At 58.0% G+C, this 15,411-nt stretch overlaps 1 protein-coding gene across 1 annotated transcript; it reads right to left on the minus strand.

Annotated features, from left to right (window-relative positions):
* Positions 1-1,331: 1,331 nt before the first annotated feature.
* On the minus strand, positions 1,332-14,842 carry ATP4A (ATPase H+/K+ transporting subunit alpha). The gene is made up of 22 exons (XM_019016275.3): positions 14,831-14,842; positions 14,597-14,740; positions 14,422-14,481; positions 13,659-13,862; positions 12,052-12,165; positions 11,593-11,845; positions 11,035-11,303; positions 10,223-10,421; positions 9,807-9,916; positions 9,592-9,726; positions 8,912-9,104; positions 8,170-8,345; positions 6,928-7,064; positions 6,692-6,842; positions 6,418-6,586; positions 6,174-6,328; positions 4,953-5,076; positions 4,308-4,453; positions 2,719-2,852; positions 2,283-2,384; positions 2,107-2,198; positions 1,332-1,916 (listed from the first exon to the last, which is right to left on the minus strand). Exons 1-22 carry the CDS (start codon positions 14,840-14,842, stop codon positions 1,888-1,890), a joined length of 3,108 nt encoding a protein of 1,035 aa, XP_018871820.2. The 3' UTR covers positions 1,332-1,887.
* Positions 14,843-15,411: the final 569 nt, after the last annotated feature.

Raw genomic sequence — 15,411 nt, forward strand, 5'->3', positions numbered from 1 at the left:
CACTTCCATGCCCCACATAGCTCTTCACACATACTGAGACAAGTGTAGGTTGCAAAATTACCAACTGGAATAATCCCAGCTTACATGGGGTTCAGGGAGAGAGACTGGAGTGGCTGGGCTGAGCTGGCAGAGGACGGTGAAGCCTGGGCGGTTGGACTGTGGGGAGCCAGGCTTCAGGTGATCGGGGTTATGATGGGAAAACCCCGGGTTATGGGGACCCAGAGGAGCCGCCTGGCCTGCCATGGAAGCAGTGCGGGCTCCCCTGAGCAGAGGACATGTGAGCTGAGACCTAAAGAATGAGTGATCGGGGTAAGGCAGAGGTAATGGTCTTGAGGTCAGAGAGGGGGCCTGTTTTTCCCAAGGGAACATAACTGGTTGGAATGAGTTCAAGGGGACTTGTAAGACTACAGAAGCTGGCAGGGGTCAGATCACAGAAGGCTTTGGGAACCAAGGAGAGCTCTAGGCAGAGGAAGGACAGGGTCAGATTTGGCTTTAGGAAGCTCTGCATGGCTGTTGTGTGAAGTGGGAAAGCTGAGGCCACGAGGCCAGGGCTGGACCAGGGCAGGGCTTTGTGGGGTTAGGGGAGTGACTGGAAGCCAAGCCCAGGTGTTGGTGATCAGTGGGCTGTGTGTATTTATTTACCGGCAGGGGGCGCTAACAGGTAAGGGAGGAGCAAAGAGTTCCAGGATAACTGGAGTTTGGGGCTTGTAAGCCCGAGGGCTCACCACGTTTCCAAGGGAGAAGGGACCACACTGATGGGACAGTGGGACTATCAGATTGGGTCAGTGCATGGCCACAGGCATGGGGGTGATGAAGAGGCCAGTGTAGGTCACCAACACTGGGGGAAGCTGGGGACAGAGGTGGGTCTCACTGCAGAAACAACTGAAGCCATGGGGGACTGGGGGGCTGTGGTCACAAGGAAGGAGAAGCCCAGGCCCTAGCCAGAGAAAGCCACATAAGAAAGAGGAAGAGAGGTGAACAGAGGGGCTGGGAAAGGAGCGGCAGAGGTGGGAGGTAGGGGGATGGGGTTAACCTTTCAGGTGAGGGGTGTGAGGAGGGGACCTCCAGGAGTTGTTCAGGAACTGGCCATTGCCGGGACAGAGGAGTAAGCAGGTAGGCTCAGAAAGGAGACACCGGTGGGGAGTGGGGGATGCTTGATGTGGAAATGACTTGGGCCCCCTTGTGTCTGGGAGCCTCCAGGAGGGAGAAGGGTGCTGAGAACAGAGAAAGCCCAGAGGTGGTAGGGGGTGCCTATGGCCACGGCCCAGCTTGCCTTTAGATGCCGTGACCCTGGGCAAAGGAATAGGAATCATTTCCCCAAGGCAGGTTTATTGAGGACCTACTATGTGCCAGGCTGTGTACTAGGCACTGGAGGTGCAGCCCTGGATAAACAGCCCCCATGTACAGGACTGTGGGAGATCACAAGCACTAATGAGAGATGCTGAGGACAGTGCCTGGCACCGGATACAGCACAGTCAGCATGAGCTGGTTTTATTACCATCGCCCAGGACACAAGCGTGTCTTTAACGAAGGGCCCTCAGGCAGCCCTCCAGCCTGGATTGGAGTCCTAAGGACAGAAACACCCTCCAGAAGCGGCCAGCTGTACTCCCTGTCAGAGCCCCACGGCCACCACAGGTGGGGGCTTTCCCAAGGCCAGCCCAGAGGACTGCCCAGGCGCTGCTGCTCCAGGAGGTGCGAACCTTGGGAATGGGGGAGGGGAGTGGGCAGGTCCCTCCAAGTTTGGGGTGCCGTGGGCTGCAGAAGCAGATACTGGTGGGGCTGGGACTCTTGGTTGCTCAGATATCTTGGTGGCTGTCCAGAGGGTCCCACGAGCCCTGCCCCCACCTGCTGTGGCAGTTGCAGGGATGCTTGAAGGCAGTCGTCCCTCTAATAGTAGAGTTCCTGGTCCCACCAGCCTGGGAGAGAGAGGGAGAAAGGAGACTCAGTGCTGGGGGTGCCACTTAGGCGGGGCCAGGGGCTCAGAGGTTAGTGCTGGTTGCTACGGAGGGTCAAGGGCTTAGAGGCCAAGTGTTGAGGATCAAAGGTGGGTGCAGCTGCTCAAACGTTTCAGTCCCCTGCCCCCAGGCCCCTAGTCTCCACACTCACTCCCTGGGCAACAGCGAACTCCAAGCTTCCGGATCTCATCATAGACGAAGATGAGGATGCCGTAGGGCAGGGGGACCAGCCACCACTGGAACCTGAAGGCACATGGCAAGGTGAAGGCCATCCCAGGCCTGTGCCCTACAGACCCCTCCCTGTCCTTGCCCCTCACAGCCTCTCACCGAATGGGCATGAAGTTGAAGATGTTGGGCATGCCGGGGCAGTAGCACAGGAAGCAGCCGATGCAGACCTGGAACACGATGGCGATCACCAGGATCTTATTCCTGGGGGTGGGCAGGATGGGACAGGCCATTAGGAATTGGGGACGTAATGGAAATCAGGATACTGTGGGTCAAAGTAGGTCAGATGTCAGCAGCAGTAGGGAGGCGTTCTACACGCTGAACACTGGAGTGGCCCGGGCCTCTCAGCACCACCCCTTTAGTGAAATGTGGAGGGGGCCGTGGGGGGAGTTATTGGTCAGTTAGAAAAGTTTTTTGGCATGTCACCATCTGGCACTGGCACCCGCTGGCATTTGCCGGCTGTTCTAAACCACAGTCAGGATCTGATGGGAGTTGGGACCAGGGGTTGGAGGGCAGGAAGAGGGCCAGCCAGGGACACCTGAAGAAGCCTTGCTGGAAGGCAGAGAGGCGGCGCGTCTTGCGGATGAGGACGTCGGCGATCTGGCACACCTCGATGCTGATGAAGAACACGGTGTAGCAGGTGTACTGCTGGTACAGGCGCTGCCCGAATGTCTGCAGGCCAGGGGCAAACGGAAACAGCCTGAGTCCAGCCTGAGTCCCGGCGGATAGCCTCTGCAGCCCACCGGGCATAGGGTCCCAGGGCCGTGAACCCCTAAATGCTCTCTCTGCCTTGCATCAGAGTGTGGGGGTGGGGTGAAGGAGAGAGGCAGGGTCTGCCAGGTGTGCAGGACCCCAGAATGTGGGGCCCAGAAACCTCAGCCTAGCAGAGCTTGGATGACAGTGGCCGGGAAAACTGTAGGCTGGGCCGACTGCTTTCATAGTGAAAGGGGGGAGGCACCCAAAAGAAAGGGCCTGGGAAAGGGGAATTGAAATCCTCAGATGGGATTTGCAAAGTCCAGTGACTCCAGGGGCCAGGCAGATGGCAAAAATAGGTGAGGCAGTCACCGCGGGCCTTTGGGAACAGAGGGCAGATGCCCCATTTAAAGGGGGCAGCCACTATGCAGCCCATTTCTTCAACACAGCTACTTTTTTTTTTGAGATGGAATCTCGCTCTGTCACCCAGGCTGGAGTGCAGTGGTGCGATCTCAGCTCACTGCAACTTCCAAATCCCGGGTTCAGGAGATTCTCCTGCCTTAGCCTCCCAAGTAGCTGGAATTACAAGCATGCGCCACCATGCCTGGCAACACAACTCCTAATACCAGCTAACTGTGGGGATCACTGACTGCTCCAGGTGCCAAGTGTTGCACGTGCATTAGCTCATTTAATCCTCTGGGTAACCCTAGGAGGTAAATCAGTGGTGCTGGAACTTGAACGTGCTTGAGAATCCCAGCAAGGGCTCCCAGAGGGCTGGGATAGAGCCTGAGAATTTGCATTGCAAACATGTTCCCAGGAGATGCTGATGCTGCTGGTCTGGGAGCAAACTGAAAACCACAGAGGTAGACTTTGATATTCTCTCCACTTTGCAGGTGAGAAAACAGGCACAGAGAGGCAAAGCAACCTGCCCAGGGTTACACAGCTTGTGAGAAGCAGTACCAGACCATAAGTCCAGGCAGTCTGGCTTCAATGTCTACCTTAACCATGATAGTAAATGTTTAACAGAAGTATCCTCGTCTGTATGTAACTCTACAGGTGAACTAAACACATCTGCTGGCCAGATCTAGCCTCACTGTGCTCCAAACCTTCATTAAAATAGGCCACATGTGCAAATACCCTGTGGGAGTGATGCTGTAGGGAAAATAGCAGAATAGGGGCCTGGTTCCACATCTGAGATGATGCATTAGTGTCAGGGCAGAGACACCCATCTGCAGCTGCGATCATCAGAAGCAGGAGTTTGGAGCTGGAGAGGGTGGGAAAGGCCCTTGCCCCCCGAACGGGCAGGGAGTCTGGGGGTCCGGGATGCTCTGGCTGAACTCAGTCACACGTGGAGGAACAAGTGGGCCGCACACAAGGCAAGTTGCCCTGGGAAGGAGGGAGCCCAGGGATGGGATGGGGCGGGGCGGGGCTCACCCACTCCTGGCCGTAGCTGTCCTGCAGATCTTGTAGGTGGTGGTCCTCCCACTGCGCCCGCAGCCCCACGCACAGCAGTGGGAACCAGCCCTCCTGGGCCATTGCCGTGAAGTAGTCAGTGAAGCCAGCAAAGGACTGAATGGCACCTGGAGAGAGGCAAGGGGACACAGGGAGACAGATGGACACAGAGACAGGGACACAGGAAGAGAGGGACATGGAGAGACAGGGACACAGATACACAAAGGTCAAGGACACACAGGGACATGGGAAGAGAGACAGGGACACAGATACACAAAGAAGGTCAAGGACACACAGAGCCGGGGACACAGAAACAGTGACAGAGACACAGAGGCAGAGACAGAAGCAGGGACAGAGAGAAAAAGACACATCCAGGACCCAAAAAGACAGAAATAGGCAACGACTCAGAGACAGGGTCATGGAGAGCAAGGTCAGAGAGAGCAGGGACACAGCGGAACCAGAGAGACTGTCACAAACAGAGAGGGACACGGAGGACAACGGAGACCCAGGACCAAATGCAGACACTGAGGTCCAGAACCAGCCAGAGCCCAAGGCAGGGCCTGGGGCAGGCGAGCAGCCCAGCGCACAGCCCCCCACCTCCAGGCTCCCCGGCCCACGGGCACCCACCAATCTGGAAGTAGGAGTAGGCAGCCAGGGGCTCGTTGACCAATCTGTCACGCTTTGGGTTGCGTGGACGCAGGTGCATGATGTCACTCTCGGCCTTTTCGTATGCCAGGGACACAGATGGGAACTGGCCAGGAGTGGAAGGAACTGGGACTGAGGGTTTGGCTGGGCCCTTGTCCCCTCCACTTCGGGTCCCCTTTCCCCCACTTGTGAGCAGGAACAGGACTGAGGTTAGCAGGCAGGACCTGCAGGGACGGCACAGCCACACCAGCCTGGACAGCCTGGGCCCCACTGGCCCCTGGGTGTTGGCATCCTGGTGCCCATCTTCGTAAGAACATCTGCTTTTATCTTCTCCCTCTGTCTCCCTCCCTGTCTTTCTCTGTTCCTCACTCTGTTTCTCTGTCCCTGTCTCCAGTGTAATTCTCTGTGACTGTATCTGCTCTTGTGTATTTCTGCATCACTCCCTATCTCTGTGTATCTTCAGTCTCTCGGTGTCGCCGTGCCCCTTCATCTGCTTGTGCCTAGAGTGGCAGCAGAGCATACTGACCACGACCACAGGCTGTGGGACCCGTGACTGCCCAAGCTCAAGTCACAGCCGGGCCACTTATTTGCCCAGTGACCTGGGACAAGCCACTCTACCTGTCTATGCCTCGATGAGCTCATCAGTAAAGTAGGGGTGATAGTAACAAAACTCATCTCATAGCGTGGTTATGAGTACAAAATTAAGGAAATGATCGTGTGTCTGGCCCAGAGAAAGCACTGTGTAAATGTTACCGAATAAATACCTGTCAACACAGCCCGCTCCTCTGGCTGCATTCGTGACTGTATCTGTGGTTCTTTTCTGTCTGTCTGCCATGGGGTCTATCTGAGGGCATTTATTTGTCCGTGTCTGTTTAGGGGCATGTGTCTGTGATTCAAGTTTGGCCAGATACCTGTTCTGTTTCCATCTCTGTCTGAGTATCTGTATCTGAGTCCTGTGTGTGCATGGGTCGGCCCGGGCCTACCTGAGTGTCCGCCTGTGTGTGCATGGCTATAGGTATGTCCATTTAGGTCTGTCCACCTGCCTGCCACCCATGTGTCCTGCACTGGCTGTCATTGCACACACAGATCTTGTCTGTCACTCTGTGCCCAAGAGTGTCTGTGGTGGTCTCTGTCCCTCCTGTCCATCTGCAGGCAAGTGTCTCTGGGCACCCTGTGGATGGGTACCCTGGGCTGTGGACTTACAATGTCAGTGCAGAGTTCGATGAAGAGGATGGTGATGCACCCGAGGGGCAGGGGCACGCTGACTGTGATGTAGATGAGGTAGGGTGTCAGCTCTGGGATGTTCTTGGTCAATGTGTAGGCAATAGACTTCTTCAGGTTGTCGAAGATCAGTCGACCTGTGGGGTAGGGTGGGCACCTCAGCCTCCTCACAGCCCTCTCCCTCCTGTGCCCACACTGCCTGCCCTCCCCCTGGCGTGGCTCGGACCCTGCTCCACGCCTGTCACAATGGAGGCAAAGTTGTCATCCAGCAGGATCATGTCAGCTGCATTTTTGGCAGCATCTGAGCCAGCGATGCCCATGGCTACTCCGATGTCTGCCTTCTTCAGAGCTGGGGAGTCATTCACACCATCCCCCGTGACGGCCACAATCGCACCCTGCAGGCAGTGGGTGCAGGTGGTGGGTGGGTGGTCAGTGAGAGGCCGGTCCAAGACCAGCCCCGCCTGTCTGCCCGCCTGCCCACCCTCATCAGCAGGGCTCACCAGCCGCTGGCAGCTCTCCACGATCACCAGCTTCTGCTGGGGGCTGGTGCGCGCGAACACCATCTCGGGGTGGGTGCGCAGGGCCTCGACCAGTTCCGATGGGTCCATGTCCTTCAGCTGCATGCCATTGATCACACAGGCACGGGCATCCCTGGGGAGGAGATGGGAGGACCTCGCTGGGACCTCAGTCTGTGCCAGATGTGGGGAGAACCCCGGGGAGGTCTTGGGGGGCTTACTTGCGATTAACCTGGTCTACGGGCACACGGAGGCGGGCAGCGATGTCCTCCACTGTCTCGCTGCCTTCCGAGATGATGCCCACACTGGCTGCAATGGCCTTGGCAGTGATGGGGTGGTCACCCGTTACCATGATCACCTGTAGGGGGAACCAGTGGATCACTGACCCCTTCAGATCAGCCCAATCTCCCTGTCCTCCCTGGGAGACATCTGCTGATACACGTGTTCATTTACTTGACCAAGCGTGACCACCTCCTACATGCCTGGGATATAGCAGAGACAAAAGAGACAAAAATCCCTGTCCTTGAGGAGCTGACATTCTAGTGAGGGTGACAGAAAATAAAGAAACGAATTATATAGTGTGTTAGAAAGTGGAAAAAAACATATTAAGCTTGGTGAAGGAAATGGTGACTCGATTTTAAGTGTACCCAGGGAAGGGCTTATTGAGAAGGTGATATCTGAGCAGAGACCTGTAAGAGGTGAGAGTCAGCCACGTGGAAAGCTGGGAGAAGAGTGCTCCTGGCAGAGAGAGCAGCAGGTGCAAAGGCCCTGAGGTGAGGACAGGCCCAAACTGTCGGAGGAACAGCAGGGAGGACAGCATAACTGCAGAGGAGTGAACAAGGAAAGAGGGCTAAGGAACAAGCTTAGAAAGGTAACAAGGCCCTCATCTAACAGGGCCGTAGAGACACGGGAAGGGCTTGGGCATTGCCTGCCTGGCCTTGGCTTTCCCACCCTTGTTTTGTGTTTGGGGAACCACTCCTCTCCCCTAGACCATCAGTTGCAGTGAGGTCCCTGGCTAAGATTGGGTAAGTAAGCCCAGACCTGGCCAATCAAGGTCTTCCATCCCCCAGCCCCAGTGACTGGCTCAGGGATAGATGAGTGACCCAATCCGGTGCTACTGCAAAAGAGGCACTCTCTTTTTGTGGGGTGGCTAAGCAGGTGGGAGTTAAGTTTGAGCTGCTGGAGCAGGGGTGTGTGTGTCCCCAAGTGAAGGGAGTGCCTGCAAATAAAGCCAGCAGAGAGAACAGCAGAGCTGAGACATGGAGAAAGGAAAATTCCTAATGACACTGAGCTCCTGGATCTGGCTAGACCTGAAGCTTAATTCCCCAGAATTTTTCAGTATCATAAACCAATGCACTTTGGTTCAAGCCAGTTTCAGGTGGGTTTGTCATGGGGTTCTTCAACCCAAATCCTGCTGCCATCCTCTGTCCTCACTCCACTTGTTCCTCCCCACAGTGGCATACCCGGATGCCTGCGGTGCGACACTTGAGCACAGCATCAGGGACGGTGGCCCGGGGTGGGTCAATCATGGATACAAGTCCCGCAAAGCAGAGGCCGCTAGATGGAAAGTTCATGGCCTCTACGTCGAAGGCATAGCCAGGCGGGTAGTCCTTCTCATTCAGGTAGAGCTGGCAGAAGCCTGACCGGAAATGGGGAAGTCAGGGAAGAGCCCTGGGCAGACCCTTTCTTAGCAGGGCCAGGAAATGGGTAAAATAACCAGGCCCCTTGCACCAAACACCTATGGATGCCTGACCTTGTGCTGACCCCTTCACTCACATTATCTGAATCTGCCCTCACAACCACCCTGTGAGGCCCATTCTCATCTTACAGATGAGGAAACTGAGGCTCAGAGAGGGGACATTTCTTGCCAGAGGTCACACAGCAAGTAAAAGGCCCAGAATTGGACCACAGATCTGCTTTCTAGGGTAGAGGCAGCGAAGTTTAAGGCGTCAGGACAAAAATTGGGAGAGGTTAGAGGTCAGGATATGGATAAAAGTCCAGGTGAGGACTGGGGTCAAGGTAGAAAGTGAGGACAGACAGGGGTCAGGACTGGTACAGGGAAAGTCAAGGGTGAGGCTGTGGACTGGGGCAGATCAGCCAGCAGCCAGGGATGAGGACGGTCAGGGCTGGGCCGGGAGTGGTGGGCAGGGTCTGTGCTAGCTCCTCCTCGCACCTGGAGTCTCCTCCCCTGCCCAGGGGTCTCACCGAGCACGCGTTCGCCCAGGCCTCCCAGGCTGAGGTAGGCGGTCTGGAAGGCCTCGCGCCACTGCTCGTCCAGCGGCAGCTCCTGGCCCTTGATAAGGATGGAGCTGCAGCGCTCCAGCACGCGCTCGGGGGCGCCCTTCATCACCAGCAAGTGTCGCGGGTCCCGCGGGTCCTCCAGCGTATGGATGGACAGCTGTGGGCGGGGAGGGGCGGGGCTGTGAACGGGGAAACGGGGCGGGGCTGAGGAGAGGGGCGGGGCCGAGAGCTCGGTGCGGGCTCTGAGAGCTGCGGGGAAGGGTGAAGGTGGAAGATGGAGGCCTTGTGTGGAGGGGTCCTTGGTAGAAGGTAAGCGTTAAGGCGGGGCTAGGTGCAGATTTGGAGTCCTGGACGCAGGGAATGAACAGAATTAGGGTGCGGAGTTGGGCTGGGGGCGGGGTTTGGAGAGCTAGGTGCTCCCCATGGACAGTCCCGCCGAGGAGAAGCTGTGGGCGGGGCTGGGTGGTGGGCGGGGCCTTGCCTCTGGTGGACGGGGCCATAGGCGGAGCGGGAGATGGGGTGGGGTTTGGCTGCGGAGAGAAGGGGCAGGGAGCGAGGCCCCTCGTGGCCCGCTGATGTGGGTGTGGCCTGGGGCGGGGCCCGAGGTGGGCGGGCCCAGGCCGTGGGCGGGGCCGGCTGCGCACCTGGAACTTGTTGGTGGAGTTGAAGGGTATCTCGCAGACTTTTGGGAAGCGGTCCCGGTAGCCCATGGCGTTGCCCAGCGTCAGCTCCGCGAACTTGAGCAGCGCCGTCTCCGATGCGTCTCCAATCACGATGCGCTGGGAGCGGGGACCGGTGTCAGGGGTGAAGCCGGCTACACCAGCCTCCCGGGATTCCCTGGAGGCCCCCTGGCTCTCACCTTGGGCACAGGCACTGCATCCTGGCCGGACTTGAAGGCGGCGCGGTTGCACAGGGTGAGCACCCGGCACAGCGCCCGCCACGTCTCCGAGGACTGGTCAAACGTCTGCCCTGCAGACCAGGCGTCCAGGCTGGGTCCCGCAAGGCGGCTCTCCCGGACCAGAACCGAGCCCCCTCCTCCTAGGCTCATATCGCGGGCCCCCTCCCCAGACCTGGGTGGAATTGGGTTCCACCCAACCCTGAGGGACCCAGCCCCCGGATGACCCTTCCCTCTAGACCCAGTAGCGAGTCTCCTTTGAGACCTGGAGCCGAGCCGCCCCGCCTTCGTACAAAGCCCTCCCTACCTCCCTATCCCTCTTCAGGTCTCCACCATCCACCAGATCCTGCCCTGGCCCCTGTGCCCTCCCTCCCCCACACCTGACTGGTCTTCCGTGGTGTCAGCTGTGTGGATGTGGTTGTCAAACCACAGATGGGACACAGTCATGCGGTTCTGAGTGAGAGTCCCAGTCTTGTCCGAGCAGATCACCGAAGTGGAGCCCAATGTCTCCACCGCCTCCAGGTTCTTGACCACGCAGTTCTTACTGGCCAGGCGCTTGGCTGTCAGGGACAGGCAGACCTGGGGAAGGGGTGAGCACCGCAGGCTGGGGACCCACCCTGGCTTCCAGTCCTCTTCCCCGCCTCAAAGAACCGGGAAGGCTTTACCCCAGCCGCGGGGCTGCGTGTGCAACGTGCTTCTGCAAACACCAGGTGTTTTCTTGGCCCCAGCTTTTGTTCAGCCAGTGCTTTGTTTGGGACTCCTTCCCCAGTCTGCCCAGATACAGTAGCGAGGCCCCTCTCTGAGCTGTCCCAGCCGAGGTTCTGAAAATTCTCTTCACACAATCAAAATGAGAAGAGGAACCTTCCCCGCACCTCCCTGGGGACTGGTCTGGAGCTGGGTGCTGACTGTGGAAGGTCTGGTGACATGCTGGCTGCCTGCACAGGACATCAGCCTCTTCCAGTCAAGGACCCGGCCTCGTCATCTCTGCGCCCTCAATGTGTGGCACAGGACTTGGCCCAGGGTTGCCTCGGGAAGGACTTGCTGAATGAGTGGATGATGGGAAGGTAGGAGAATGGATGGGAGCTAAGTGGACAGATAGACAGGCAGGGAGGTGATGGGGGAAATGTGGAGGAAAGAACAGATGGTTGAGCAGGCCCCTCAGCTCCCTGCATCCCTGCCTGCCCCCACTCACTGTCACAGTGGCCAGCAGCCCCTCAGGCACATAGGCCACCACGATGGCCATGAAGAAGACCATGGCCCGCAGGAAGGTGTAGCCAATGCACATGGCCACGATAAAAAATGTGGCACCGAAGAGAATGGCCAGGCCCGCGATGATGTCCACAAAATGCTCGATCTCGATAGCGATGGGTGTCTTCTCGTTTTCCACCCCCGAAGCCAGTGATGCGATGCGCCCAATGATGGTGCGGTCGCCCGTGTTCACCACCAGGCCCTGCGCGGTGCCTGCAGGGGGGCCAAGGCGCAACTCAGGGATAGGGGGTGGCAGTGGGGTGTGCACTGCCGTGTGAGCTGAAGGACAGCCAGTCACCGCCAGTGGAGGATGTGACCTGGGAGAGGGTAGTGACAGTGGGAGACAGAGAAGCAGTGTGCCCTGGGGAGGTGGCAGTCATGGGGAGGTGGCAGTCATGCGGGGGAGAGACAGGGAGGCCAAAGCCCCCTGTCCTAGAAGATAGCAGGAGAGAGGCCAGTGGAGGCAGCGGTTACTGGGCAGGCAGGCAGGGGCTTCACAGACCCTCAAGGCACATGGTGGAGAAGAAGGCGATGTTGCGGGTCTCCAGAGGGCTCTCGTGCGTGCACTCGGGTGAGCGGGTCTGTGGCTCAGACTCCCCTGTCAGCGAGGAGTTGTCCACCTTGCAGCCCTGGGCCGCCAGGATGCGGATGTCGGCAGGCACTCTGTCCCCACCTTTCATCTCCACCAGGTCACCCACCACCAGCTGGTCAGCGTTGATCTGGAATTTGTCTCCATCGCGGATGACAGTGGCTTGCTGCGGGGCAGGGGCGCCAAAGTTGAGGTGGACGGGGGTGGGGGTGGGAGCTGCTGCATGTGGGGAGGTAAAGGATGAGGAGAACTGGGATCCATGGGGAGAGATGGAGGCCACGGATGAGGGACAGGTTGGGCCTGATGGAAGGAGGCTACAGGAGCAGTTTGGAGTCTCTGGGATCTGGAGTGGCTGGGTGCTGGGGAACCCACCTGTGGCACAAGGTTCTTAAAGCTGGCGATGATGTTGGTGCTCTTGAATTCCTGGTAGTAGCCAAAGCAGCCGGTGACGACAACCACAGCAATGAGAGCGATTGCCAGGTACAGCTGGGGACAGGGAAGGGGTGGGGTTATTCAGAGGGGCCGGAAGCTGCCTGCCTGAGGCCACCCACCTGCTCCCTGGTGCCCTGGTGTTCTTGGTTTTCCCCATGTTTTTCCCCACCTACTAGGAAGCTCCATGCACCATTCCCTGCAGCCTTTAGCCCCCTCCCGTGTCCCTCATATCCCACGCTCGCCTGCCCTGTCTTCTCAGTGTCTTGTGTTTCTGTGTATATTTCATATCCTCTGGCCCTGAATCCTCAATCTTCCATGTCCCCATATCTGTGACTTGTGCCCCAAATCACTGTGTGCCTTGGTCTGACGTGTTCCCTTCTCCTGTGTCCCCAAGCCTTGCATTCCCCATGTCCACTGTCCCATGTCTCCTCCTGTCCCCATGGCCTGTATTCCCCGTGTCTCCAGTTTCACATCCTGGGTTTTCCATAATCTGCTGCCACCCTCTGTGTGTCCCCTGGGCCCCCTCATCCCTGCATCCTCACATCCCCGTCCCTGCGTGTGCTGCGGACGTTGTGCGTCATGGTCTGTGTCCTCCGTGGCCACGGCCCCCATGTTCTAGCTCCCCAGTCACTGTGTCCCGTGTCTCCCATGTCTTTGTATCTCCGAGTTCCCATCCTGTGTCCCGTGGCCATGACTTTTCAAGCCTCTGTCCCATGTCACATGTCCCTGAGTCCCCATATCCCTTGCCCTCATCTCTGCCATATGTCCAATGTCCCTTACCCTGCACCTCCATTTCCTCTCTCTCTCTGTGCTTCTATGTCTCATGTTTTGTGTCTCTCTATGTGCTGTGTCCTGAGGCTTGGGTCCCTGCCCTGGTGTCCCATGTCTGAGTCCCAGGGTCTCCTATTCCCCGTGCCTCACTCTGTCCTGTGTCTGCACTGCATGTCCTCTGCTTCCAAGTCCCATCTCTTTTTTTTTTTTTTTTTAAGACGCAGTCTCGCTCTGTCGCCCAGGCTGGAGTGCAGTGGCATGGTCTTGGCTCACTGCAACATCCACCTCCTGGGTTCAAATGATTCTCCTGCCTCAGCCTCACAAGTAACTGGGATTACAGGTGCCCGCCACCATGTCTGGCTAATTTTTGTAATTTTAGTAGAGATGGGGTTTTGCCATGTTGGCCAGGCTGGTCTCGAACTCCTGACCTCAGGTGATCTGCCCTCCTCGGCCTCCCAAAGTGCTGGGATTACAGGCATGGGATTACACGCCCGGCCTCCAAATCCCAACTCTTACGTATCACATTGCCATACTCTTTATGCCCCCACCTATGTCCCCATACCCGAGACTCACCCCAGTTTCCCTGTGTCCTGTGTCCTTGGGTCTGCCCCATCCATATCCCAATGTCCTCCACCCCCCATGACCCCTGTCTTGAGACTGCCTTTCGTGTTCGTCTATCCCCATCCTTCTCTGCCCCTCTTGTCCCAAGTCCCAGGCTCAGTGTCTTCCATCCCCAGGTCCCCATGTCCTGAGCCTGTCCCCACAACATGGCTCACATTGTCGTCGGTGGTGAGGTCCCCCTCACTAGCCTGGATGGCAAAGGCGATGAGGCAGATGGCGGCGGCAACCCACATGAGGCACTGCAGGCCCCCGGCCAGCTGCCTCGCGAACTTGACGTACTCTGGGGTGCCCCGTGGTGGCCGCAGTGCGTTGGGCCCATCCCGCAGCAGCAGCTCAGCAGCCAGGCTCGCAGAGAGGCCCTGGGACAGAGGGGCAGGGCGAGGCGGTCCTGGGGGCTTTCCTCCACATGCACACCCCGTGGGAAGCCCCCTGCTTCAGTTTCCCTTCCCCAGCTTGGTCCGTCCTGCTCCTTCTCGTGTCTTTGTCTCTTGGTTCCTGCCCCCACCCCATCTCTCCCTCCCTCCTTCATCTCTCCCTTTGTCTCTCTCTCCTCGCTCCCCTTTCTGTGTGTCTCTCTCCTGCTGCTCTCTCCTTATTTGTCTCTGCCTTCTCTGTCTTGCTGTCTCTTTTCATCTACTCCTCTCTCCGTCTCTGTGTGTCACCCTTTCTCTCTAATGCTTTCTCCCTTCTCTCCTTCTCCCTCTCTCTCCCTCTCTCCATCTCCCTCCCTCTCTCCTCCCCTCCCTCCATCCTTTCCTCTCTCCCTCCCTCCCTCTTTCCTATTCTGCCTCCCTCCCTCTCTCTATTTCTCCGTATCTTCCTCTCTTCATCTCTCCCTCTCTCTCCCTCTCTCCATCTCCCTCCTTCCATCTCCCTCTCCCTCCCTCCCTTTCTGTACGCTCCCAGTCTCCAGCTCACCTTGGTGGCACTGGTCTGGTATTTCTGTTCCAGCTCCGCCACTGACAGCTGGTGGTCGTTCTGTGTGGTGGGGTGGGGCAGGGTGCTTGCTCTGGGCTCTCCTGGCCCCCTCCCCGCCCACTGCCTGGTTCCCAGCCTACCCTCCAGCTCCCGCCCCTCCCCAGTCAGAGCTCACAATCTCCATCTCCTTCTTCATGTTCTCCAGCTTCTCCTTCCTCTTGCCACCCCCGCCACCCGCCTTCTTCTTCTTGCTCATCTTGGCAGCCATGTCCCCGCCAGGGCCAGGACCCAGCTCCACCGAGTAGAGCTCGTAGTTCTCCTGGGAATGGACAGGATGGAGGGAGGGAGAACTCAGATTCCACTGCAACCCCTGTCCCCACTGCACCCCGGACCCCTGGGCCCCACTCACGGCCTTCCCCATGGTGCCCGGTGCCTGTGCTCCCACCCAACAGAGCCTGAGCCCGGACCAGTCCTGATATACCCAGGGAGGGCGGGGGGTGGAGCAGAACCGCCCGACCACAGCTGATTACAGGCTCCTTGGGGTGACCTCTAGGCCTGGGCGCCCCAGGCATTCCCTCCTGGGCTGGCCCCCCCTCCCCTGCCCAGATCCCCCCATGTCAACCTGCCCTGAGATCAGGGAGCCCCTGGGAACCGCCGCAGCAACAAGAAGAGCAAACATAAGGTGCTCATTATGTGCTGGGCATTGTGCTGACGGCTTCCATGTGCTAACTTATTTAACCTTCGAATAACCCTTTGAGGGGACAAGACCCTTTACAGATGGGGAAACTGAGGAATGGAGGGGTTGAGTCATTCTCCTATGGCTCCATCACAGGCTAGGACATAATGGAGTGAGAACCAGATCAGCTGGCTGCAGAGTGTCCTCTTTCAGTCTAAATAGCACGTGCCTGATCAACTGGAAGAGGAGGATGCTCCCACACTCTTTTTTTTCTTTTTTTTTTGAGATGGAGTCTCACTCTGTCACCCAGGCTG

This window comes from Gorilla gorilla, chromosome 20, assembly GCF_029281585.2.
Source record: "Gorilla gorilla gorilla isolate KB3781 chromosome 20, NHGRI_mGorGor1-v2.1_pri, whole genome shotgun sequence".
NCBI classification, from domain to species: domain Eukaryota; kingdom Metazoa; phylum Chordata; class Mammalia; order Primates; family Hominidae; genus Gorilla; species Gorilla gorilla.

What these genes read in the sequence shown, in the direction of transcription:
- ATP4A (XM_019016275.3), bottom strand. An exon ending in ACCAGACCAGTGCCACCAAG is followed by an intron (nt 13,863 to 14,421) that starts GTGAGCTGGAGA and finishes CCTCTGTCCCAG; the next exon opens with GGCCTCTCTGCGAGCCTGGC. An exon ending in ACCTCACCACCGACGACAAT is followed by an intron (nt 12,166 to 13,658) that starts GTGAGCCATGTT and finishes CCCTGTCCCCAG; the next exon opens with CTGTACCTGGCAATCGCTCT.